This window comes from Herpailurus yagouaroundi, unplaced genomic scaffold (assembly GCF_014898765.1).
Source record: "Herpailurus yagouaroundi ecotype Mexico unplaced genomic scaffold, PumYag 28, whole genome shotgun sequence".
NCBI lineage: Eukaryota > Metazoa > Chordata > Mammalia > Carnivora > Felidae > Herpailurus > Herpailurus yagouaroundi.
Window position 1 is genome coordinate 38,767,595 of NW_024412376.1, and position 27,097 is coordinate 38,794,691.

The window sequence follows — 27,097 nt, forward strand, 5'->3', positions numbered from 1 at the left end:
TGCTTACTTTAGTCTCAGGGTTTCAAGTATGTACCTGTTAAGAGTAACCTTCGTAATTCCATTATTTTCTTAGGTATTTTCCAGGTTGTTATTGTTGATCCTTTTCCTTTTCCTTTTCTTTTCTTTCCCTTTCCTTTGCTTTGCTTTGCTTTGTTTTGCTTTCTTTAATTAAGTGGCTCTGTGCCCAATGCGGAGCCTGAACTCATGACTCTGAGATCAAGAGCCGCATGCTCTGTAGACTGAGCCAACCAGGCATCCCACTTTTCCTTTTTTAAAATGCTTTAAATTTAACACTATCTTGAGGAATTAATTGATTCTGTTTTCCCTTGGTATGCTAGATTGCTTCTACTCTTCAATTAAAATTTAAATTAAGGCATTTAAAATATCCTGAATTATGAGAACTGTTAAAAAATATCCTGTTTCTTTAACAAGTAAAACTCAAACTTTCTCTTATTTTTATGGATTTTACTTTTTAAGTAGGCCCATGGCCAGCATGGGCCTTGAACTCAAGACCTTGGGATCAAGAATAGGTTGCTCTACCGACTGAGCCAGCCAGGCACCCCAAACTCAAAACTTTAGGTACTATATTTTGTCTAGGCCTATATTGCCATGAAGTAGGATGGGTCTGTGACTTATCATAATCAGTGAGTAAAAGTTATTCACACTTACATGAATTTCAGTGGCTGCATATTATTAGGTATATACAGTACATCATATTATGGAGCTGCAAAGTTAAATGCAAAAGCTGAGCTTTATAACAGCTGAATGTTATCAGGTCACTTGTAGTTATAGGAAGGAAGACTGAGTAAATAAGGTAGTTTTCATTTTTTTGGCATTCTCCAAAATTTTATTTGGAAAAATTGGTGGATGTGATATTTTAAAAATCTATTGATTTGTGTTACAATGTACTACATTAACACCATAGTTTAACTTTTCCTTATCTTTGAACAGTGCTGGGCCTGCTTTTATATAAATGTCTCCTATTTTGTAGGGTAAATTCCTATAATTCCAGGAGTCTTTACATGTATTAAGAGGTTCTAAAGGATATTGCTAAATTACCATCTAAAAATTTGTACCCATTTATACTCTAGTTTTTATGAGAGCACCTGTCTAAACAGTTCTTAAAATGGGTCAAGATGACTTTTTATAAACAAAGATTAATAAGTTATTAACTGTATGATATTTTATGTCACTGTGCTTCCTATCTTTATCTAGATAAATGAGGATAATACTACTTGTCTTTTAGGGTTGTTCTGAAGATTATGTGTGTCAGTATGTGACAAATGCTTAAAACATTGTACAATAGGCATTCTCTATATCTCAGCTATTGCCACAGGTATTTAATAATATATCTGGACCATATCCATACCAAAATGGACTTAACTTGATATTTATTACTAAATATGTATTTTTAAGCATGTTGCAGAACTAGGGAGCAACTATTATTTTAGATAGATTTTCATAATTTAAGGAGGTTTGAGGGTAGAATCTATTTATTCTTTTAAATAAATTTCTTTTAAATTCTACAATGTTTCCATGTGTTACTATGATATTTATAGAGATTAAGAAAGTACTAAGTGGTTAGAAGGCTTCTGTTTTGTTTTATTTATTATTTAAAAAATTTTTTTAATGTTTATTTTTGAGAGGGAGAGAGACAGAGTGCAAGCAGGGGAGGAGCAGAGAGAGAGGGAGACACAGAATCTGAAGCAGGCTCCAGGCTCTGAGCTGTCAGCACAGAGCATGACATGGGGCTCGAACTCATGAAATGCATGACTATAACCTTAGCAGAAGTTGGATGCTCAACCAACTGAGCCACCCAGGTGCTCCTATTTTATGTTAGCTTGGTTTATTTATTTTGAGAGAGTGTGAGTGAGAGTGGGGGAGGGACAGAGAGAGAGAGAGAGAAAGAGAGAGAATCTCAAGCAGGCACCGCACTATCAATACAGAGCCTGATGCAGGGCTCGAACTCATGAACCACGAGATCATGACCTGAGCCAAAATCAAGAGTCAGAAGCTTAACTGACTGAGCCACCCAGGTGCCCCATGCATCTGTTTAAATTGCATCCTCACTTGGTGTTAATAAGAAAGTGTTGGTCAAAAATAATTTTATGAAAGAATAAAGTTTGTTTTTTATATTTATTAGGGTTGCTTACTAAAAAAAGTTAAACTTCAGACCAAAAATTGATTTAACTTTGATATAACTTATGTATATTAGACTACTTAAAATTTTAGAAGGAAATGATTGAGTGTATTAATTTACTTTCTATATACTGGATTTCTCCAAAACTCTATTCAGAAAAATTGGTGGAGATAAATTTTAAAAAATATATTGAAAATTAATTTAAAGCCTTTGAGAACAAACAGCATTATATCATATAGCATATGTGTAGGATTATATATACGATACTCTTTTTAAAAAATTTTTTCTTAAAACATTTTTTTTAATGTTTATTTATTTTTGACAGAGAGAGAGAGAGAGAGAGAGAGAGAAAGAGAGACAGAGCATGAGTGGGGAGGGACAGAGAGAGAGGGAGACACACAATCTGAAGCAAGCTCCAGGCTCTGAGCTGTCAGCACAGAGCCCGACGTGGGGCTCGAACTCACGGACCGCAAGATCATGACCTGAGCCAAAGTCAGACACTCAACTGACTGAGCCACCCAGGCACTCCTATATGATACTCTTCAAGAGAACCCATGACAGCCCTTAAAGCACTGAAATAAGATTTTATTCAGGAACTATTGCAACAGGGGAAAAGAGACCTGACTGTATAACTGGGCTCAGTTCTGAATACAACAAGGAAAAGTGGGGATTTATACGCAAGGAAGAGGGTAGGAGTGGGGAAGAGATTCAGTGGGTGGAAAATTCATAAGAGGACACATCTTGGATAGAGGAGATTCTGGTTAAACAGACTTAACAGGTTTTTTTTCCTAAAAGCAGGCCAGGTTGATAAGATGTCACTGGGGATGGTGGGGTTGAGAAATGGAAACAGAAATCAGGTTGATCAGTTATTGAAGGTGGGACCCCGAATTGCCACTTGCAGCTTTTAAAAAGAAAAGCAAAACTGGAGGCATCACAATTATGGATTTCCAGCTATATCATAGAGGTGTAGTCATCAAGACACTATGGTATTGGCACCAAAACAGGGTCAATGGAACAAAATAGAAAAGCCAGAAATGGATCCACAACCATATGGTCAGGTAATCTTTGACAAAGCAGGAAAAGACAATCTCTTCAACAAATGGTGTTAGGAAAATTGGACAGAAACATGCAGAAAAATGAAACTGGACCACTTTCTTATGCCATACACAAAAATAAATTCCAAATGGATGAAAGATGTAAATGGAGACATGAAACCATAGAAACCCTAGAGGAGAACACTGGCAGTAAGTTCTTTGACATCAGCCTTAGCAACTTCTTACTAGACACATCTCAGGCAGTAAATTCTTTCACATCAGCCTTAGTAACTTCTTACTAGACACATCTCTGGAGGCAAGGGAAACAAAAGCAAAAATGAACTATTGGGACTTCAAGATACAGCAAAGGAAACAAAAAACAAAAAGCCTACGGAATGGGAGAAAATATGTGCAAATGACATATCTGATAAAGGAGTATAAAATCTACAAAGAACATTGCAAACTTAGCATCCAAGAAACTAATAATTCGGTTAAGAAATGGGCAGAAGACATGAATATATATTTTTCCAAAGAAGACAGCCAGGTGGCCAACAGACACATGAAAAGATGCTCAACATCACTCATCATCAGGGAAATACATATTGAAACTACAATGAGATACCACCTCACACCTGTCAGAATGGCTAAAATTATCAACACAAGAAACAACAGATGTTGGTGAGGATGTAGAAAAGGTAGAACTCTCATACTGGGAATGCAAACTAGTGCAGCCACTCTGGAAAACCAAATGGAAGTACCTCAGAAAGTTAAAAATAGAGCTACCCTATGATCTAGCAATTGCACTACTAGGTATTTACCAAAAGGATACAAAAATGCTTATTGGAAGGGATATGCACCCCAATATTTATAGCAGAATTATCAACAATAGCCAAATTATGAAAAGAGTGCAAATGTCCATCAACTGATGAATGGATAAAGAAGAGGTGGTATATATATACAATGGAATATTACTCAGCCATCAAAAAGAATGAAATCTTGCCATTTGCAATGATGTGGATGGAACTAGAGTGTATTATGCTAGACTAAATAAGTCAGAGAAAGACAAATACCATATGATTTCACTCATGTGGAATATAAGAAACAAAACAAGAACATAGGGAAAGGGGAAAAAAAAAGAGAGAAGCAAACCACAAGAGACACTTAAAAGACAGGGAACAAACTGAGGGCTGATGGAGCGAGGTGTGTGGGGGATGGGCAAAATGGGTGATGGCCTTAAGGAGGGCACTTACTGCGATAAGCACTGGGTGTTATATATACATGATGAATCACTAAATTTTACTCCTGAAACCAATATTTCCCTATATATTCACTAACCAGAATTTAAGTAAAAACTGGAAACAAAAAGACAAAAAAGATATGGAGGGTGGGGATTCTCTCTATACTGACTTAACAAGATCCTTGCTGAAACTCAGAGATGCAGGTATGGCAAAGACAGGGCTTAATTGAGTAGCGGGATCAGAGGAGCCTGACTAACTTTGGTCCAGGAGAGAGTCTTTTTTAATGTAATACAGTTGTTCTACTTTAAACTTTGCTTTTTGTCTTTCCTTGACAGATTATATATAGATATGTTCCATTTTTTGTTACTTTTTTCATTTTTTTTGTAGAGAGTTTATTTTAAGCTACATATGAGTAGAATAGTATGGTTTATAAGTCAAATCCATTTGAAAATAATTTTTTAATTTTTCTGTGGTAAATTATGTAGTTGCCTTTTCAAGTGGTGGGTAAATAAAGCTTGTCCTTACCTGTAGGATAAAATTTCATCTCCTTCTCTGGGTTCACAAAGCCTTAAATAGTCTAATGCCTGTTTAGCATTTACATGCATACTTACTGTTTTTATTGTTCACCACTTCTAGAAATACTTTAATCTTATTGCTTTACTGAATAACTCAAGTGTCTTAAATGAACCATGTTCTTTGATTCTTATGCACGTTAAAAATTTTTTTATGTTTAGGTATTTTTGAGAGAGACAGAGCACGAGCAGGTGAGAGGCAGAGAGAGAAGGAGAGAGAGAATCCAAAGCAGCCTCTGTGCAATTAGTGCACAGAGCCTGTTCTGGGGCTCGAAGTCATGAAACTGTGAGATCATGACCTGAGCTGAAATCAAGAGATGCTTAACTGACTGAGCCACCCAGGTTCCTCTACATTATTAAAAATTTTTCTGCACATCATCTCTGTTTTTAATCCTTTTCTATCTTGCAAATGAGTATTTATTGCTGAAGTCCAAACTTAAGTGTCAGCATTATTCTGCTATTTCCAGGTGCTTCTAGGTATTTCTAGGCAAATTATGTAATTTCTGTATATTGCTGGTAATATAGTGTATAAAACTCTGAACTACACTTCAAATTACTTGGAAACGTCTTTTTAAAAATGTAACATCTTTTTTAAAATGTTTGAGAGAGAGAGAGACAGAGAATCCTAAGCATGCTTCTTGCTACTGTTAGTGCAGAGCCTGATGTGGGGCTCTAGTCCACTAACTGTGAGATCATGACCTGAGCCGTTAAATCAAGAGTCGGGTGTTTAACTGACTGAGCCACCCAGGTGCCCCTGAAAAAGTCTTTAAAATATTCCCAAAGGGTACACAAAAGGCATGAACAAATGGAAAAACATATTTCCTAGAATAGGAAGACTCAACATCATAAAGTTATAGTAACATGATGTTTCTTTAGATTATTTTGTAAATTTAGTGAAGTATTGAGATAATACTAACCAATCATTTTTCTTTTTGTGGGGAGAAAGCTATTTAATTATTAAAGGTAATCATTAAGGAACAGTACAGTAAAATACATAGAAATAACCAGGTAAACTCTGTAACAAGCAATGACAAGGGGACTGACTCTACTAAATACTACAACATACCAAATGTCATAAATTTTCAAAATGTATTGTTGACACGTGAAGAGATAGGCTGACCTGGGAAATACAAAGTCCAAAAATACATGAAATTTCATAAAGACTTTAGCATATTATAAATGATGCATCTCCAGTCAGCAGGGAGAAATGGACTCTTTAATAAATGGTATTTGTATAATAGAAGTTTCATCTAAGGGGAAAAAAAAATTGGATCCCCAGGTAATTTAAAATATGGATTAATTAACTGATAGGGAGAGAAACCATAAATAGGTACTAGAAGAAAATCCAGAGCAGTATTCTTTAACCTTAGATTGTCTAAGAATTTTCTAACTGTAATTTAGAATCTAGAACCATTAAAGAGGAAAGACTAATAGTTTTTTACTACATTAAAACAAAGAAAAACTTTGTGATCAAAAAACAATACTATAAGCAAAGTCAAAAGGCATATGACATATTGGAAAAACAATTAGAACCAGTGCAAAGGTAACATTGCTAACATATAAAGTCTTCCTAGGGGCGCCTGGGTGGCTCAGTTGCTTAGGGGAATGACTTTGGCTCAGGTCATGGTCTCACAGTTTGTGAGTTCAAGCCCTGTGTGGGGCTCTGTGCTGACAGCTCAGAGCCTGGAGCCTACTTCAGATTCTGTGTCTCCCCCTGTCTTACCCTTCCCCTGCTCACGCTCTGTGTCTGTCTCTCAGTAATAACTAAACATTAAAAAAAAAAGGTTATAGTCTTCCTAGAAGAAGATAGCAAAAGCCCAATAGAAAAATGGACAGAAGACATCAAACAAGCCGTAGAAAACTAACTTCAAAAATTTCTTTAGCTATATAAAAAAATTAAAACTATCCTGAAATAGTTCACCAAGGTATATTACATGACAAAAGAAATTGTGGAGCAGTTTGTACTTTGGATGTTAATAAAACAAGTGGGAAAGTGAGAATTTACGTCTGTATATGCATGAGACTACCCTGGGAAGGTACATAAGAAATAACTAGTCGCCTGATTGTTGGGAATTGTGCCAGTGAGGACAGTGGTAGGAGAGAAACTTAAACTACATACTGTTTTATATTTGAATCATGTGAATTTTAGGGGAGGAAAATCTTTTTCTTGACCCTTTTAGAGTCCCAGGCTGGGCCTGAAAATTAAACTGATAAATAGAGATTAACAGAAGAAAAGCGTAAACATTTACTTAATATGTTTTACAGTACATGGGAGCCTTTATTAGAAAGTGAAAGACCCAAAGAAAGGGTTAAGCCTGAGTTTTTTTTTTTTTTTTTTCTTAAACGTTTACTTACTTTTGAGAGAGCATGAGTGAGCAGGGGAGGGATAGAGAGAGAGAGAGAGGGACAGAGGATCCAAAGTAGGCTCTGCGCTGACAGCAGAGAGCCTGATGCGGGGCTTGAACTCACTAACCATGAGATTATGAGCAGAGCGCAAGTAAGGTGCTTAACTGACTGAGCCACCCAGGTACCCCAAGCCTGAGTGTTTTTTTTTTTTTTTTAATTTTTTTTAACGTTTATTTATTTTTGAGACAGAGAGAGACAGAGAATGAACAGGGGAGGGTCAGAGAGAGAGGAAGACACAGAATCCGAAGCAGGCTCCAGGCTCTGAGCTGTCAGCACAGAGCCCGACGTGGGGCTCGAACTCACGGACCGTGAGATCATGACCTGAGCCGAAGTCGGACGCTTAACCAACCGAGCCACCCAGGCGCCCCAAGCCTGAGTGTTTTTATACTAGGTTTGATGAAGAGTGGAAAGTCATGGGAAAACACGATAGGACAGAGGGTATGAGCTAAGGGTAGTAAACTGGGGGAGAATTAGCGAGGCCTATTCATTTGGATTTTTTTTTTTTTGGCATCCATGTATCTTCTGAGATAAGGAAGCTCCTTTCCTCTGGGTTATAGGGAGCGCACCTCTCACATGAGAGGCTTCGGAGAGCAAGAGGGGATCAGAGAGTTCTTCTAGAACCTGGTGTTTCTATAATCTACTTCAGATGAGAATAGAGAGGTCAGAGAGTTCTTCCTGCACCTGCTTTTTCTCAAATTCCTTCATCTTAAAATATTCAGTATGACAACATGCCATATTTTGTGGTAGTGCATTCTGAACCTTATCAAAATATACTACCTACTCAAACAATACTTTTAAGTTTTTTATGTGATGAATATATAGTGCAAATTATGTTATAGGACTTGTTTTCCTCACAGGATTGTTTCCCTTTGTTATTAAACTTAAAAAAATTTTTTTATAACTAATTCTCTTAAGTAGTAGCCTAGCCTTATGCTTGATACCCTTCCAGTAAGGTTGTAATAAGGAAGCATTTAGGAACTTAGATTTGAACCAGAGTATTTAGATTTGTAACCAAGATGGCTTTGCATAAAATAGAGCAGTAAAAATTTATAACCTTAAAATAAGATTGATAACCTTATGAATATTAATAACTTGACTTTATTGTATCTGTTATCTTTGCAACATTGTTGTTGCAAGCTGTGGGACCGAGCCTATGTAAAAGGTCTCCTGTTGTGTGGTAGTGATCATTTTGAGACATGCTGATTGATATCCCATATAGGGAGATTCAGCTGTGTTTATAGATATCTTATTTATCCACTATGAAATGTTGGTAACCTAAGAATTAGAAGTTAACATGTAATATTCAGCTGATATTTCCATAGGAAAATAACACATGAAAAAGATGCATTTGCTTAGTAAAGAAGGTTGATTGCTAAACTTAGCCTAACATTCAAAAGGCTGAATTTTTATCGGTTAAAGTCTCTTAAACATATGGATTAATAATGTTAATCTCTTGATATATTGTTGTATCAATCTTTTATCTCCTAATTACTAAATTTGAGTGACAAGTTGAAAGTAATGGCAAAATAAATGTTGTGTTATTAGCTCATGAGAATCTTTAGTAGTTTAGAGAAGTGCTTTCCAAACATTACAAACAGCTATAGATTAGCTGTCAAATGAGTGTGAAGATTAATGACTAGTGCTTTAGCTGGGTAATTTAGAACAATATCCGGTAATTAATTAGGAATTATCAGTCACAAATACCTTTAGGAAAAACGGTATCAAAAAAGATAACAACACTGATAATTGCTCAATTGCCATTTAGCTTTTAGAGTATTGGAGTAAATTAAAGAGAAATTTCAAAATCAAGTTCGGAATTTTGAAAGCTTTTCTAATATTTATATTTACAGAAGAAAGAGTTAACAAGTTGGTTTGCTTAGGAAATACAAAACACTATTTACAACAGATTTGACTGCAAATCAGTATAATACAGAAGAAAAGATATTTCCTATGGCACATTCAGGTTGTACTTTATGAAAATGTACATTGCTTTGAATTAAAATGTGTATTACATAAGCCATATTTTGTTCTTGGAATTTTAATATTAAATGATATCCTTTAACCTGTCTTTTTAAATGGGCAGTTGAAAGTTTGTCTGCTGGTTATGAATGTAGATAGAATATGAAGAAGAAATATACTTCACCTTTAGAATGAAAAGTCTAATCAAATGGTTGATAGAAAGTATGCTGATAGTCATGAAAAGTTGTAACTTCAGTGAATACTAGCAACAGCATCATGAAAACATATCTGTACAAGATAATTTGTGGTAGCAAAAATAAGTATCTTCTGTTGGCTCTGAAGAAGGCAATGGAAATGTAGGAGGAATTCCTTAAATTGATGATAACCAGTAGAGAAGTTCACTTCTACGTAACTGACTACACCAGTTCCCCCTTATCCGGGGGGAATATGTTCCAAGACCCCCACTTAATGCCTGAAACTGTGCATAGTACTAAAGCCTGTGTATGCTGTGTTTTTTCCTATACATACATATCTGTGATAAACTTTTATTTATAAATTAAGACATTAACAACAGTAACTACTTATAAAGTAGAACAAGTATAATATACTGTAATAAAAGTTATGTGAATGTGGTCTATCTCAAAATATTTTACTGTATTGTACTTGTCATTCTTCTTGTGATGTGAGATGATAAAATGCCTGTGTGCTGAGAGGAGGTGAGGTGTATGATGTAGGTTTTGTGATGTAGCATTAGGGCTACTGTTGACCTTCTGACAGTATGTCAGAAGGAGGATCATCTGCTTCAGGTGATCCTGGATCATTGAGCGATGTTGATGGTGGGATGTCAGGAGCACATGATGTCAGTGGTAAGGGATCCTCGGTAGTTGAAAGTTGTTTTTGCAAAAAACCTTTTGAAAGAACATTGTAATGGGAATTTGTTGACTTTATTTTTAATTCATCAATGTTGCTGCAGAAGTTGTAATCCTTCAGTGATCATATGGGTGACTTTAATGCTCTGTTCCTTCTGAGGATCATATTCCATAATTTTGTCCTTCAGTGTCTGTGCAACTTGAAATACTTAAGCAAATTTCTATAATGTCCACATTGCCAGTTCTGCTTCCATTTCTTCCTCCATAGATGACTCAACAAGTTTTTCCAATTCCTCATTTGTTAACATTTCTCAGTGGCTTTCAGTACGTTCTTCCACTACTTCATCAAGCATTTCAGCAAATCCTCTCCACTAATTTGTCTTGCTGAGTGAATGGTTTTCCTAACTTCTCCATCGATCCTGAGAAGGCTTTAAAATCATTGCTGACTTCATAAGTTCTTCCAGCTGACATTTACAGTTTCTGGTTTTAATTCATCCATTGAAGTTTGATGAATGTTATTGCATCAGCAGTAAGGAATGATTTCCACCATTGCATTATGTCTAGATTAGGGTCTTCATCAGTTGCTGATTGAGTGTAATCAAATACTAGATGGGTGGAGGTGGCCTTGACAAATCAAATGATGTCCTGGTCAAAGGGCTGAAGCAATAAGGTCATATTTGGAGGTAAAAATACAACCTTGCCATTTTCATTTTCATACCAAAATTCAGGTTTCAGGATGGCCGGGTACGTTGTATGTAACAGGACTTTAAATTCTAACCCTTCCTCTTCCAAATATTTTTTCACTTCTGGGATGAAGCATTGATGGAACCATTTCACTAACAAGATGGTTGTCACCCATGCTTGCTTGCTTGCTTTTTTTAATGTTTATTTTTGACAGAGAAAGAGTGCGAGTGGGGGAGGGGCAGAGAGAGAGGGAGACACAGAATCCGAAGCAGGCTACAGGCTCTGAGCTGTCACCACAGTCGGATGCAGGGCTCGAACTCACAAGCGATGAGATCATGACCTGAGCCAAATTGGAAGCCTAACCAACTAAGCCACCCAGGCGCCCCTGAAAAAGTAAAAAAAAAAGTTATTTAGTTTTGATTTTTAAAAGTTTATTTATTTATTTATATTATTTTTTTTAATTTTATTTTTTATTTTTTAAAATTTACATCCAAATTAGTTAACATATAGTGCAACAATGATTTCGGGAGTAGATTCCTTAGTGCCCCTTACCCATTTAGCCCATCTCCCCTCCTACAACCTCTCCAGTAACCCTCAGTTTGTTCTCCATATTTTTGAGTCTCTTCTGTTTTGTCCCCCTCCTTGTTTTTATATTATTTTGTTTCCCTTCCCTTATGTTCATCTGTTTTGTCTCTTAAAGTCCTCATATGAGTGAAGTCATATGATTTTTGTCTTTCTCTGACTGACTAATTTCACTTAGCATAATACCCTCCAGTTCCATCCAAGTAGTTGCCAATGGCAAGATTTCATTCTTTTTGATTGCTGAGTAATACTCCATTGTATATATATACCACATCTTCTTTATCCATTCTTCCATCTGATGGACATTTGGGCTCTTTCCATACTTTGGCTATTGTTGATAGTGCTGCTTTAAACATAGGGGTGCATGTGTCCCTTCGAAACAGTACACCTGTATCCCGTGGATAAATGCCTAGTAGTGCAATTGCTGGGTCGTAGGTTAGTTCTATTTTTGTTTTTTGAGGAACCTGCATACTGTTTCCAGAGTGGCTGCACCAGTTTGCATTCCCACCAACAAGGCAAAAGAAATCCTATTTCTCCGCATCCTCACCAACATCTGTTATTCCCTGAGTTGTTAATGTTAGCCATTCTGACAGGTGTAAGGTGGTATCTCATTGTGGTTTTGATTTGTATTTCCCTGATGGTGAGTGATGTTGAGTATGTTTTCATGTGTTGGTAGGCCATCTGGATGTCTTCTTTGCTGAAGTGTCTATTCATGTCTTTTGCTCTTTTCTTCACTGGATTCTTTTGTTTTTTGGGTGTTGAGTTTGATAAGTTCTTTATAGATTTTGGGTAGTAACCCTTTATCTGATATGTCATTTGCAAACATCTTCTCCCATTCTGTTGGTTGCCTTTTAGTTTTGCTGATGGGTTTCCTTCGCTGTGTAGAAGCTTTTTATTTTGATGAGGTCCCAGTAGTTCATTTTTGCTTTTGTTTCCCTTGCCTCTGGAGACATGTTGAGTAAGAAGTTGCTGCGGCCAAGATCAAAGAGGTTTTTGCCTAAAGTTTATTTATTCTTGAGAGAGACAGAGACAGAGCGTGAACAGGGAGGGGCAGAGAGAGAAAGGGAGACACAGAGCCCAAAGCAGGCTTTAGTCTCCGGGCTTCGGCACAAAGTCTGATGCAAGGTTCAAACCCACACAAGCTGTGAGGTCATGACTTGATCCAAAGTTGGATGCTCAACACTCAACCAGCTGAGTTACCCAGGCACCCCAATTTATTTGTTTATTCATTTATAAATGTTCAGTCCCTTTATTTTATTTTTTAATCTTTACACCCAGTATGGGGCTTGAACTTGTGACCTCAACATCAAGAGTCACTTGCTCTGCCGACTGAGCTAGCCAGGCACCCTCGTGTCCTTTTCTTTGTAATTAATTTCCTTAACTCTGCCACAAATGTGGCAGCCACTACTTCATCAGGAGATACATCCTATCTAGTATGTTTGTATTTTTCAGGACAAATCTGTTACTGAATTTGTGTAACCATCCCTTGCAGTAAATGGCTTGATGTCACTCTTTTCAAGTTATCTCTTGCTTAAAGACTTAAAGTCTTTGTTGAGGCTCAGTGGTTTCTGGCACAACATGTTACTGTCAGTTGGAACAGGTTTACCATTCATGTCTTCTACCCACAAATTTCATGCCTTTCCCATCTTAACTAAGCACTTATTGCACACTCTTGCCATAATTTTGCAGTTTGAGGTGCAACAAATCCAATGTTGCAGCTTATTTGTTATTTGTATTTATTTTTAATTTTAATCACTAAAAGTTTGATTGTTTATCTACATTCTGACACCTCACACTTTGTTGATTTTCATGTTTTTCTGGGTGTTTGCAATGGTGGTTTCAGTCTCTATAACTTGGTACTCTGGGGTAGTAAAACATTCATGATTGTTTTCACTTGATGCCTCTCTTGTTTTTTATGTTTGATTGATTCAAACTTATATTCACATATCTGTGATCATCTTGACATATTATGATCAGTTTTTTTGGGTGTTCATTTGTCCTGAATTATTGTTTATATTTAACGAGAATGGAAAACTCTTCTGTTTTTGGTAGCCCATCTTGTGAATGCCACTAACCTATAATATTGTAATAAATTTTGATTGAGAGAACATGACTTTGTTATATACGGCAGTTTGCTAGATGCACATCTGTTTTAATGGCCTGAGTGCTGTTAGATATTTTTATGCCTTGGTGACCAGCAAAGCAGTGGAAATAGCATACATTTAGAACAGTACACCAGTGACCATTTAAGCGAGTTATTTGACTGGTGAGATTAGTCATTGGGTCTGTTTCCAAACTTAGTGCCAAAGGCTTTCTCTTTTCCAGCTACTGGCCCTGAGAATGGGCTTTAGAAACTATCCTATTTGTGTCTATTTATCTTTGATTGTTGTTGCATGTTTACTACTTTTCTCCTCAGAACATACCCCTTTTATTTTCTATAAAGCTGATAACTCACATTAAAATTTTTTTCTGGCATTTTGTATATATATAATTCTACAGTTTAAATTTATTTTTATGTTTTATATTTTTGAACTTAGTATCTTTTATTTGGGAGCTATAGATTTATTTATTTATTTATTTATTTATTTATTTATTTATTTATAGATAAGCGTGTGGTCCTGAAACCTCCATTTGTTGTTGTTTTTTAAGTTTTTATTTGTTTGTTTATGTATTTATTTATTTAAATATGAAGTTTATTGTCAAATTGGTTTCCATACAACACCCAGTGCTCATCCCAACAGGTGCCCTCCTCACCCACCCTCCTCTCCTTCCCACCCCCCATCAACTCTCAGTTTGTTCTCAGTTTTTAAGAGTCTTTTATGTTTTGGCTCCCTCCTTCTCTAACCTCTTTTTTTTTTTTTCCTTCCTCTCCCCCATGGTCTTCTGTTAAGTTTCTCAGGATCCACATAAGAGTGAAAATATATGGTATCTGTCTTTCTCTGTATGACTCATTTCACTTAGCATAACACTCTCCAGTTCCATCCAGGTTGCTACAAAGGGCCATATTTCATTCTTTCTCATTGCCACGTAGTATTCCATTGTGTATATAAACCACAATTTCTTTATCCATTCATCAGTTCATGGACACTTAGGCTCTTTCCATAATTTGGCTCTTGTTGAAAGTGCTGCTATAAACATTGGGGTACAAGTGCCAGTTAACATACAATGTAATATTAGTTCCAGGGGTACAATCCAGTGACTCAGCACCTCCGTACAACACCTGGTGCTCATTACAGCAACTGTACTGCTTTATCCTCATCACCTATATAACCCATTCCCCACCCCCTTTCCCTCTGCTAACAGTTTGTTCTTTAAAGTTATGAGTTTGATTCTTGGTTTATCTGTCTCTTTTTTTACCCCCCCTTGCTCATTTTTTTTTCTTAAATTCCACATATGAGTGAAATCATACAGTATTTGTCTTTTTCTGACCGATTTATTTTGCATAGCATAATACTCTGGTTGCATCCATGTCATTGCAAATGACAAGATTTCATTCTTTTTAATGGCTGAGTAGTATTCTGTTATATATAAATACCACATCTTCTTTATCCATTCATCAGTCAATGGACATTTGGACTCTCCATAATTTAGTTGTTATAAATAATGCTGCAGTAAACATTAGAGTGCATGTATCTCTTTGAATTAGTATTTTTGTATCCTTTGGGTAAATACCTAGTAGTGCAGTTGCTGGATCATAGGGCAGTTCTATTCTTAACTATTTGAGGAGCCTCCATACTGTTTTCCAGGGTGGCTATACCAGTTTGCATTCCCACCAAAAGTGTAATAGGGTTCCCCTTTCTCCTTATACTCACCACAACTGTTGTTTCTTGTGCTGTTAATTTTAGCCATTCTGATGGGTGTGAAGTGATATCTCATTGTAGTTTTGATAAGTTATTTCCCTGATGATGAGATGTTGAGCATGTTTTCATGTGTCTTTGGGTCACCTGGCTATCTTCACTGGAAAAATATCTATTCTTGTCTTCTGCCCATGTTTTAAATTTTTTTTTCAACGTTTATTTATTTTTGGGACAGAGAGAGACAGAGCATGAACGGGGAAGGGGCAGAGAGAGAGGGAGACACAGAATCGGAAACAGGCTCCAGGCTCTGAGCCATCAGCCCAGAGCCTGACGCGGGGCTCGGACTCACAGACCGCGAGATTGTGACCTGGCTGAAGTCGGACGCTTAACCGACTGCGCCACCCAGGCGCCCCTGTTTTAAATTGGATTATACATTTTTTTGGTTGTTGAGTTTGTTAAGTTCTTTATAGATTTTGGATACTAACTTTTTATCAGATAATGTCATATGTGAGTATCTTCTCCCATTCTATAGGCTGCCTTTTAATTTTGTTGATTGTTTCCTTCATTGTGCAGAAGCTTTTTATTTTGATGAAGCTTTTTATTTGCCTTTATTTCCCTTGCCTCAGGAGGCATATCTAGAAAGGAGTTGCTAAGGCCATTGTCAAAGAATTTACTGCCTGTGTTCTCCTCAAGGATTTTTATGGTTTTAGGTCTCATATTTAGGTCTTTAATCCATTTTTTAAAATTATTTTTTTATTTTGGAGAGAAAGCACAAGTGGGGGAGTGGGAGAAAGGGAGAGAGAGAGAATCTTAAGTATGTTCCATGCTCAGCATGGAGCCTGACTTGGGGCTTGATCTTGTGATCCTGAGATCATGACCTGAGCTGAAATCAAGAGTCAGATGCTCAACTGATTGAGCCATCCAGGCTTCCCAGTCTCTTATCCATTTTGAATTTATTTTTGTGTTTGGTGTAAGAAAGTGGTCCAGTTTTATTCTTTTGCATGTTGCTCTCTAGTTTTTCCAACGCCATTTGTTGAAGAAACTGTCTTTTTCCCATTGGATATTCTTTCTTGTTTTGTCGAAGATTAATTGACCATATAGTTGTGGGGTTTTTCTGGGTTTTACATCCTGTTCCATTCCAGTTTGTGTCTACATTCCAATTTGTGTCCAACTTGTGCTTTGTAATGTAATTTGATGCCTGGAATTGTTATGTCTCCAGTTTTGCTTTTCTTTTTTAAGATTGCTTTGGCTATTTGGGGTCTTTTGTGGTTCCATATAAGTTTTAGGATTGTTTGTTCTAGCTCTTGGTATTTTGCTGTTGGTACTTAAATTATTTTTAATGTTTATTTATTTTTGAGAGAGACAGAGCATGAGTGAGGGAGTTACAAAGAGAGGGAGACACAGAATCTGAAGTAGGCTCCAGGCTCTGAGCTGTCAGCACAGAGCCCGATGCGGGGCTCAAACCCACAAACTGCTACATCATGACCTGAGCTGAAGGTGGATGCTTAACTGACTGAGCCACCCAGGCACCCCACCTGTTGGTATTTTGCATAGGGATTGCATTAGATATATTGATTACTTTGGGTAGTATAGACACTTTAACAATGTTTGTTCTTCCACATCATGAGCATGGAATGTCTTTCCATTTTGTGTGTGTGTTATTTTCAGTTTCTTTCATCAGTGTTTCATGGTTTTCAGAGTACAGATCTTTAACCCCTGTGTTCAAATTTATTCCTAGGTATCTTACTGTTTTTGGTGCAATTGCAAATGGGTTTGATTCCTTAATTTCTCTTTCTGCTGCTTCATTTTTGGTGTTTAGGAATGCCACAGATTTCTGTATGTTGATTTTGTATCCTATGACCTTACTGAATTCATGTATCTGTGCTAGCAATTTGTTTGTGGAGTCCTTTGGGTTTTCTATATACAGTATCATGTCATCTGCAAATAGTGAAAGTTTGGCTTCTTCCTTGCTGATTTGGATGCCTTTTATTTCTTCCTGTTATCTGATTGCTTTGGGTAGGACTTCCAGTACTGTGTTAAGTAACAGTGGTGAGAATGGACATCCCTGTCTTATTCCTGACTGTGAAGGAAAAGCTTTCAGTTTTTCCCTGTTGAGTGTATTATATTAGCTGTGGGCTTTTCATATATGGCCTTTATCCGATGGCTTCAACAGGTGAATTCTACCAAACATTTAAAGTAGATTTAATACCTATTCTATTCTTTTCAAACTATTCTAAAATGTAGAAAATGAAGGAAAAAGTCTAAATTCATTTTGTGAGGCCAGCATTACTCTGATACCAAAACCAGATGAAGACTGCACTAAAAAAGAGAACTACAGGCCAATATCCCTGGTGAATGTGGATGCAAAAGTTCTTCACAAAATACTAGCCAACTGAATTCAGCAGTACATTAACAAGATCATTCACCACTATCAAATGGTATTTTATTTCTGGGTTGTGAGGGTGGTTAAGTGTTATTAAATCAGTCAACATGCTACACCACATTAATGAAAGAAAAGGTAAGAACCGTGTGATCCTTTCAACAGATGCAGTAAAAGCATTTGGCAAAATAGAACATCCATTCATGATTAAAAAAAACCCAACGAAATAGATTTAGAGGGAATGCACCTGAAAGTATTTTGAATTTAAATACAAGCAATTTTTTTGAGGGGTCTGCATTCATGTTAATCTTTATTCTCATAGACTTTTAGAAGGATATTGAATTTATAGCACTTTTAGAAGGTATTTCAGTGATTCTGTTCAATGTTGGGTAAAAATGTTGTAGTTTACAGTTACTATTAACAAGAAATTATGAAGAATAGCCTTTAAAATCTCTATGGTTTCTGTGGTTTTGTGTGTGTGTGTGTGTGTGTGTGTGTGTGTGTGTGTGTGTGAAGCATAATCAAACATAATATTGCTTTATTTTAAAAAAATAAAAAAGGAAGGTATATGCTTAATGATTTTGGAAAATAGCTCCTAACTAGATGCACAGAAACTAAGTATATGTTGATTTAAGCTGACTTAGAGAAAACAGAGCTTTTGGATTAAACTGGAAAGTTGAACACTAACATCTAATTTTACTTCATATTGAAACCCTACTAAAAATGCCATGAAAGGGTTTTGAAAAATATGTAAGTCCACATATGGATGGAGAGAATAGGAATAGAGTGAAAAGCAGTAAAATTTAGAGTCTAGCGATCAGATCTATAGGTGTATTAACTTAGATTGGGAAAAGTAAATCATGAACTTAGCATGGGGAAAGCTAAGAGCTAACTTTATTTTCACTAAAGAACCCTCAGGACTCTTAGGAACTGGAAGCCTATCTGTATATGAAACTGAGAATTGGGGGTTGGGTGTGCTAGAAGCAAAAAACATTGAATAAGATTGTTTGAGTAGCAATTTGGTACGTCGTTACTCTCCCTTCCTCCGTGCTATTAAAACGCTATCCCAGTCTATTCTTACAGAATCTAGAGAGGGCAATACAGAGGGCCACTGGTCTTTGTTTATATTAGCAAAATGGACGGGGTGGGGACATTAAGAGACTGTGTGCAACTGAATGTTGGGTGCAAAGGCAACACTTCCACCATTGTGCTTTTCGTGTTTGGCTCCTAAAATGTAGGCAACCAGACCATAACCCTGCAAGCAGAACATTGGAAGATGCTTCTTTGGGCTGTCTGTGTACCCTTCTTTGGGTTGTCTGAATCAAACTGTGCCCAGATCATGATATAGTAAAGGTAAAAGTAGATTACCCACTGTAGTGAGAGCTTTTTAACCCCTGGACCCTTTGTCATTCCTTCTGCCAATCCTGAGGAGAAAACCAAGTTATATCAGCGTTTTAAGAAAAGCATCTAACATGGGAGATAGAAACAAAGCAGACCAATAGAGGCAACTCAAGGAAAACAGATAACACAAAGAGAAGAAACAAAACAGAAGAAAAATAACTATTAACATCCTCAGAGAGATAAGAGTAACTATAAACTATGAAACTAGAATATAATGCTTTTCTATAATAAAAATAAACAGCAGTCACCAAAATGGTATTGGGCCATTTTAAGTACTTTACATATAGAACTCATTTAATCTCCTAATAACTGTATGTTAATAACCTTATTAGTATATTGTTCGGGAAATAATTAAAAATAAAAGCTCCTGTTAGCACAAAATACCCTGTTTTCAAAGTGTGGAAAGGAGTGAAATAATCAGTAAGCATTAAGCCAGACTGTAATGCACATATCAGGCTATCCACTGAAGAGATTTCAAAGACAAAAAAAGCATTTCACCATTTTATATGGCCAGACAGATACAATCCATTACATACATGTAGCTGTTTTTATCCAAAAGAGAAAATCTTGTATATGTTGGCCAAGCTGGAGGTTACATTTTGGAACTAAATACTTAGGTTTAAACTCCCATAGAGACAGGAAGCAGGGCATCATCATTCTTGATGTTCATGTTTCAAAGAGATGACTTGAACACCCCCAGGAAAGATATCCCCGGGATGCAGAAATAGCACAAAGACTTATTACCTTTTCACAAGATTTATATACATCTCAAAATGCCAGAGAAAGTACAGTTGACCCTGGGTCAACATAGGTTTGAACTGAGCAGGTATACTCATATGTGGATTTTTTGGATAAATATATACTTGAAATGTCTTTTCTTTAGACATTCTTAACATTAAAAAATTTTTTAATGTTTATTTTTGAGAGGGAGAGAGAGGGAGAGAGAGAGAGAGAGAAGGAGAGAAACGAAAACACAGAGCATGAGTGGGGGAGTGGCAGAGAGGGAGACACAGAATCCAAAGCAGGCTCCAGGCTCTGAGCTGCAGGAACTGTGAGATCATGACCTGAGCCGAAGTTGGACCCTGAGCCGAGTGAACCACCCAGGAACCCCAATTCTTAAAATTTTCTTTTCTCCAGCTTATTTTATTATAGGGATACATATAATACATACAACATACAGAATGTATGCTAATAGACTGTTTATGTTATCAGTAAGTCTTCTAGTCAGCAGTAGGCTGTCAGTAAGTTTTTGTGGATTCAAGTTTTACTTGATTAAAAAAAGTTTTTTTTAAGTGTTTATTTTTGAGAGAGCACAGCCAGGGGAGGGGCAGAGAGAGAGGGAGGCACAGAATCCAAAGTAGGCTTCAGGCTCTGAACTGTCAGCACAGAGCTTGACACAGGGCTCAAACTCACTATCTGCAAAATCATGACCTGAGCCGAAGTTAGATGCTTACCCGACTGAGCCACCCAGGCGCCCCAAGTTTTGCTTGAGTTTTGACTGCATGTGAGGTTCGGGGGGATTTGGCACCCCATCCCTTGTGTTGTTCAAGGGTTACTGTATTTTGAACTTCAGGTTTTCTACAGGAAGTGCTCAAGAGAGGAGAGGGAATTTTCTTTTTTAACACCAGGGAACATTTAAAATATAAATTTTTTAGGTTTGTTTCCCCTTGTACCACCCATTTTAATATGAGCAGTAAGAAGTCAAGTGACTAGCCCAGACTCATATAGGAGAAATGTAAAACATGTTTAAGGGTTAGTGGAGGAACTCTCCCAGACAGTAGAACCAAAAGACAAAGGGATTGAAAATAGAGATATGGTAAGAAAATTAGAGGAGTATTCAGTGCAGTGTCAAAAAATAGTAATCCTAGAAAGCAAGAATAGGTGAAAAAGGAGACAAAGGTATAAATTAATAGACTCAAGAAAATTTCCCAGAGCCAAGGATATTTGTTGCTTGATTGGAAGGACCCAATGGGTGTTTAGCACAATGGATGAAAATAGATCTGTGCTGAAAATCATTGTGAAATTTGAAAGCACTAAGGGCAAGGATATTTTATATGATTTCACAGGGAACAAAATAGTTTATATAAAGGATAAAGAATCAGAGTAGGCTGAGACTTCGCAACAGAAGCACAGAAATAAGTGAAGAAATACCTTTCAAATTCTGGGGATTAATGCTATCCAACCTATGGTTTTATACTCTATTAATCAAGTATGGAGGTAAAATAAATGTTTTAAAGTCTCAAAAACTTAGTTTACATGTACTTATTTTTTGAGAAGGCGCCAGAGGATATACACACCAAAAGGAGAGCTTTAAACAAATATATGGGACATAGGGAAAAGGAGAGGAAACATGGAGAGAGATGAGAAGGGATCTCTAGGACCATGGTTCAGGGAGATCCTGCAATGATAGGTATGTAGTAGACATACGACAGTCCTTGTAAACTGGAATGGTTTGACTTAGGAGACAGATATAGAGGGAAGCTATTGTCAATGAAATGCCATCTGCCGTGATAACTTTTTTTTTTTTTTTTTTTTTAACCTGAGAACAAATTACCTACATGTGATAGGCCCGTATTCCTCCTGCCTGGATCATTTGTACATTCATGCTTCTCTCCTCAAAAAAGTGGTCTGCTTTGATTTACTTCTGAGAGTAGAGGTAGACTATGGTGAGAATTGGAAGATACAAAGTAGTATACTTCTTGTACGTTATTCATGCCAGATACCTACTACCTGGCCCACACTACCCCTTATAGATGCTCTAGTTCTTAACGCCTTGGATATTTCCTAATGGCCTTGCCAACAGACTTCCTAGAAATAGCCTTATATATCCTCTTATAGAAACTGAAGAGAAACTTCAGGAACTGTAGCTTGTCTTCTGATAGCCTTTATTTATTTATTTATTTATTTATTTATTTATTTATTTAGCAATATTGCCCTTTTATTTGATGGCTGGCTAAGATTATGCTATATTTAGCTTCTCAAACTAAACTTGATAACAATTTTTACTATATAGGTAGTAGAGCTGTTAACAAACAGGTAGGGAACAACAGAAATGTAAGAATGTTGATTTGCTCTTAATAGGGATAGGGAGGTTGGGAGTACAGTTGAGGATGGGCACATAGAGGAATTGTGAGGTAGTAGTATTCCGTTTCCTGATGTGGATAGTAGGTGTATTGGGTTTAAAAAATTACTCTTTGATCTGTATGTATAAATTGTATGTATTTATGTTTATGGATATATTTTATAATAAAAAATTTAAAATCCTTAAATTGAGTAAAATGAAAGCAAATAATTATTGAAAACTAAACTTACTGTGTTTGAAATAAAGGATCTATTTTCAAAATCACTCTGAGGTTGGTGGTATGAAACTTGCCTTCTCTAGACAATAATAATTGTCATATCGGTGCAGAAATGATTTCCCTAAAGTCAGTTTTCCAAATAGACTAAATGATACCTTAAGAAATCGGATCATTAAAAACAACAACAACAACAACAACAACAACAAACCTATCTTGTCTTACTCTTACTCAAAATTTTCTAGTGTCTCTCTCTCTGAATAAAATTCAAAATCATTAATACAGTCTATAGTTCTCTGTAACTATGATCTAGCCAATGCCTTCCTCTGTGACCTTATCTATAGTTCTCTTTCTACTGTTTATTGTTCCTCCAACATACCACAATTATTTTGGCTACTAGGGGCCTTGCATTTGTTTTTCCTTCTGCCTGAAATTGTTTTCCTTTTCATATTCATATAACTTTCTGTCTCACTTTATTCTGATCTCTGTTCAATATAATATCCTTAGAGACCTTCCCCAGTTACTCTACTACATCATCCCACCTAGACTTTTCTTTTCTTTTTTTTTTCGCCTTCAAATCTCTCACTATTAACTGACATTATCTTATATTTTTGTATATTTATTTTCAATCTCCTTCATTAGACTGTAAGCCTCATGAAGGCAAGGACATTGTGTTCATCACACAGTGCCTGGCATGCTTTGGGTGTTCAGTAAATTTTGCTGACTAGATAATGAGAAGTTGGTCAATTAAAATAAGTTAGTTCAGGGCACATGGCTTACTCAGTTGGTAGAGCATGTGACTCTTAATCTCAGGGTTGTGAGTCAAGTCCCACGTTGGGTGTGGACCTATTTAAAACAAAACAAAACATTAAAAAAAATGGTTATAAAATAAATTGATATTTTGTTAATGTTACTGTGCCATTTTATTCTTTAGAATATATGCATTACATTTTGAAATATTCAGAAAAATTCCCCCAGTATTTATAATTTGTAAAATGTTTATTTTCCAAACATTTTTATTTTTAGCTGTATCCTATTAAGGCATGAGCATACTGTATATATTATGAGTGAAGGTTAGTAAATAGCTATTGAAAAAATGTGTGCATTGTGCATTATTTAAACATTTGTTTGCCTTTTACCCATATGTATACATACCTATGATTCAAAAATGCCTATGGGTCTTTGTGCACAAAAATCATCTTTTCCTGTCATCTACTACCATCCTCCCATACTAGGGCTCCATAAATGTTTGTTGACTAAAGGTTCAGTTTGCTGTATATATTATAATAATGTAGGTTACAGGAACAAACAGTTCTAACATTGGTAAACTATAATTATGTCTGTACTTTCTGCTTGTATTATACTTCTTTCTGAGGGGTGTTTCCTGTTCTAACACCAGTGGCAACCAGATAATGGTGGCTATAATAATCTTTGGTAAGAAAATTACTGAGGTAAAAGTGTGCAGGGCCAGGCATGATAAGAGTTGATGTTCATAGTGCCTGATACATACTAGTCAGTCACATGCAAGTGGCGTTGGGTGGATGGATGGATGGATGGATGGATGGATGGATAATCTGGAACTTGCAGGCTATTTTGACCAGTTTAGACTTTGAAAATTATGGTTGAGCTTTGGGGAAGGATTGGATTTTTTTCTCATTGCTGAATTTGTATTAGTTTAGTAAGAAAAAGTTTTACTAAATAAATATATGGAGAGCTGCTATAATAGTGGACATAATTAATTGATATTTTTAATCTATGTTGAGGATAAGTCACGTGGAAATGGATTTTCACTGCAGTTAAAACAATGTATTATCTAGTGTACAAAGCCCTTCACAACGCTATATACTTAGATCCTGGTACAGTTTATAGAGGTCAGTGGAATAGTATATTCTTTTCATATATATGTTTAAGAATAGGCTAAGTAAGGATGTTATTGTGGTTTAAAGCCATGCTACCTATCATTATTAAGTATAGCTCTCATTTTTTTTGACTATTTAAATTTTTGTGGTTGACTTTTTGTTTATTTTATAAGATAAGGATATTCTAGGAAAATTATTTTATTGCATTATATAAAACCATTTATTTGAAAAATAGTTAAATTTTTAATTTTATGTACTGTATGTTCTGTTTTTCTTTCTTTTTTGCATATTTTGACTGGATGTTTTTCATCTAGGTCACTTTTGAAATACACAAAGAAAATCTTGCCAATATATTCAGGGAACACCAGGGAAAGGTTGATGAAGAAATTGGGCAGTGTTCAAGTCCAGTTGAAGCAGTCTCTGTCATTAGCAGGGATGTTAATGTTTCAGTAGCATCCCAGCAATCAGATATGAAGGATTGTCCTGTGTCTACTCATATCCCCAGAAATAGTGATGAAAAGTCAAGTATTGAGAAGACAATTTCAGTAAACTCTACATCCAGCATTGGACTGCAAACTCCTAACACGTCTAATGAAGAAAGGAAAACTGGTCAAGAAAATCAGGAGTTACTGGATGAAGTCCCTTTAGAGGAAACACTGATAAATGAAACAATTCATATAGATGGTTTAGAAGGATCTTCTGGTACAATAGGTGAGACTGTTTCCTCTAATTCTTTTAAAAGAGCTGACAAAGGTATAATAACTGTTAGTGAAGTAACTGCTTCTGTAAGTTCTCCTTCAGAAGAGGATGCTTCAGAGGTGCCAGAATTATTGGAGAAATCTATAGTAGAGGAAGAGGATGATGATTATGTAGAACTGAAAGTAGAAAGTAGTCCTACTGAGGAAGCCAGTCTACGCACAGAACTCCAAGAAGATAGTTTGTCTCCAGCTGCCTCTGAAGCCAGTGAAAGACTGGACATGTTTAGTAATGACAACAAATTAATATTTCAAGAGGAAGAATCTGTAAATAAGAAGCAAACGGACAGCGAAACTCAAGATTCCAAAGACTCTGGAATCTTGACTATGACAGCATCAGGGTCTCCGGCTACCTCACCAGACGCTACTGTTTCCCAGACACCTGTACAATCAGATATTGGTGCAATGCTAGAGGAAGGGAAGAAAACAAGTAACTCTGTTAGAGAAACCAAATTACTTAGTGATTCTCCTGGTAATATCTTTGAGTCTCCTACTACTTCTGAGCAGAGGATTGCTAAATTGGACGTTTCCAGTGTTGCTACAGATACTGAGAGATTGGAGTTGAAGGCCAATACAAACATGGAAGCATCTCACCCCCATCAACCTGTGCTTGAGGTGATTATATTTACTGTATTCTTGAAGTGTATTTGCATTGAAATAAGATAGAGCAAGTGTATATACTTACATTTTATTTTTTTTGGAGTTGATTCATATCCTATTTGCAATTATATAAATGCAATGAATGTAAAGATTATATTTGTTTTCTTTAGCACAAGGTTTTAGTGTGAATTGATTAAATGGCAGCTTTTATTATTATTTTTACCACAAGATCACCAGAAGTTACTACTTTCTACTTTCAAGTTTTAGGATTGTAATAATTTTAGTTTAGAAAGCAAATATTGGAAATACTTGTCTTTACCTTTATTTGATAACATAATCGTAGTTATTAGCACATTAATTTTCTGACAAAAATCTAGGGCTGTTGTCCTGCAGAACCACCTACTAGTGTATAATTTTATATATGAAGCATGTAGTTTAAAATTGTTCCACGAGGTTTGTTTATTTTGTAAGAGTGGAGGAACCTTTCTGAGATCAAGAGGCACAGCTTTCTCCTTTACTAATATCTCAGAATAATTCATGAGACAGTGGTTGATTCCATGTTATAATTTTTCATGCTGTTCAGCTCTTAACTCCCTCTTTCCTATTTTGTTGGGTGTTCTTAATTTTGTTATCTTTATGTTTGTTTTTAATTTTAACCAATTTATAATCCAGATACTGCCTTTCTTTCCTCCTCATATTCAAATCTAAGAACTTCTTGATTCCTTTGTAGAAATGATACATTAGCTGGTTGTAATACCAAATGGTTCCAAGCTAATGACTGTTGAATTACGGTAGTTAGCATTTTTGGTAACTTGGCTTTAAATGTATTAAAGTTTTCTTTTTAAACGTTTTATTTATTTTGAGACAGGGAGAGACAGAGCATGAACAGGGGAGGGTCAGAGAGAGGGAGACACAGAATCTGAAACAGGCTCCAGGCTCTGAGCAGTCAGCACAGAGCCCGACACGGGGCTCGAACTCATGGACTGAGAGATCATGACCTTAGCTGAAGTCGGCCGCTTAACCGACTGAGCCACCCAGGCGTCCCTAAATGTACTAAAGTTTTAATGTTATTACTTATTGATTATTTTTCTGTAAATTTGGTTCCTTAGTATCTTCAAATGTGATTATTTGTTAGATGAATTGCATAGGAGCTATTATTATTAATACCTTCTTTGAAGTTCATTTTATTTTATTACTCTTCTAAATTTACTGTATTAGATGTCAAGGCAACAGGAGGGGCCAGGTCAAGGAATAGCACCAGATGGAGGTAATGGACAAAGGAGGGATTCCAGATCTGCTATGTTTCGTATTCCTGAGTTCAAATGGTCTCAAATGCATCAACGTTTGCTCACTGATCTATTATTTTCAATAGAAACAGATATACAGATGTGGAGAAGGTATGTCCATATGTTTGTTATAGAAGATGTGTATGAAGTTTAGTGTTTGTTTAAAGAAATTTATATAGTTAACATTTTGCAATTTATTTCAGACATTTAGTTAAAAAGTAGAATATAAATTATTTCTG

At 36.1% G+C, this 27,097-nt stretch overlaps 1 protein-coding gene across 7 annotated transcripts in view; it reads left to right on the plus strand.

Annotated features, from left to right (window-relative positions):
- Positions 1 to 27,097, plus strand: part of LRBA (LPS responsive beige-like anchor protein) — a 772,087-nt gene that overhangs the window by 175,014 nt on the left and 569,976 nt on the right. For all 7 annotated transcript variants that reach the window (XM_040472514.1, XM_040472528.1, XM_040472537.1 and 4 more), the window contains exons 23-24: positions 24,532 to 25,587; positions 26,791 to 26,969. In XM_040472514.1, the coding sequence (XP_040328448.1) occupies positions 24,532 to 25,587; positions 26,791 to 26,969 (1,235 nt within the window). The remainder of the gene's footprint in view (positions 1 to 24,531; positions 25,588 to 26,790; positions 26,970 to 27,097) is intronic.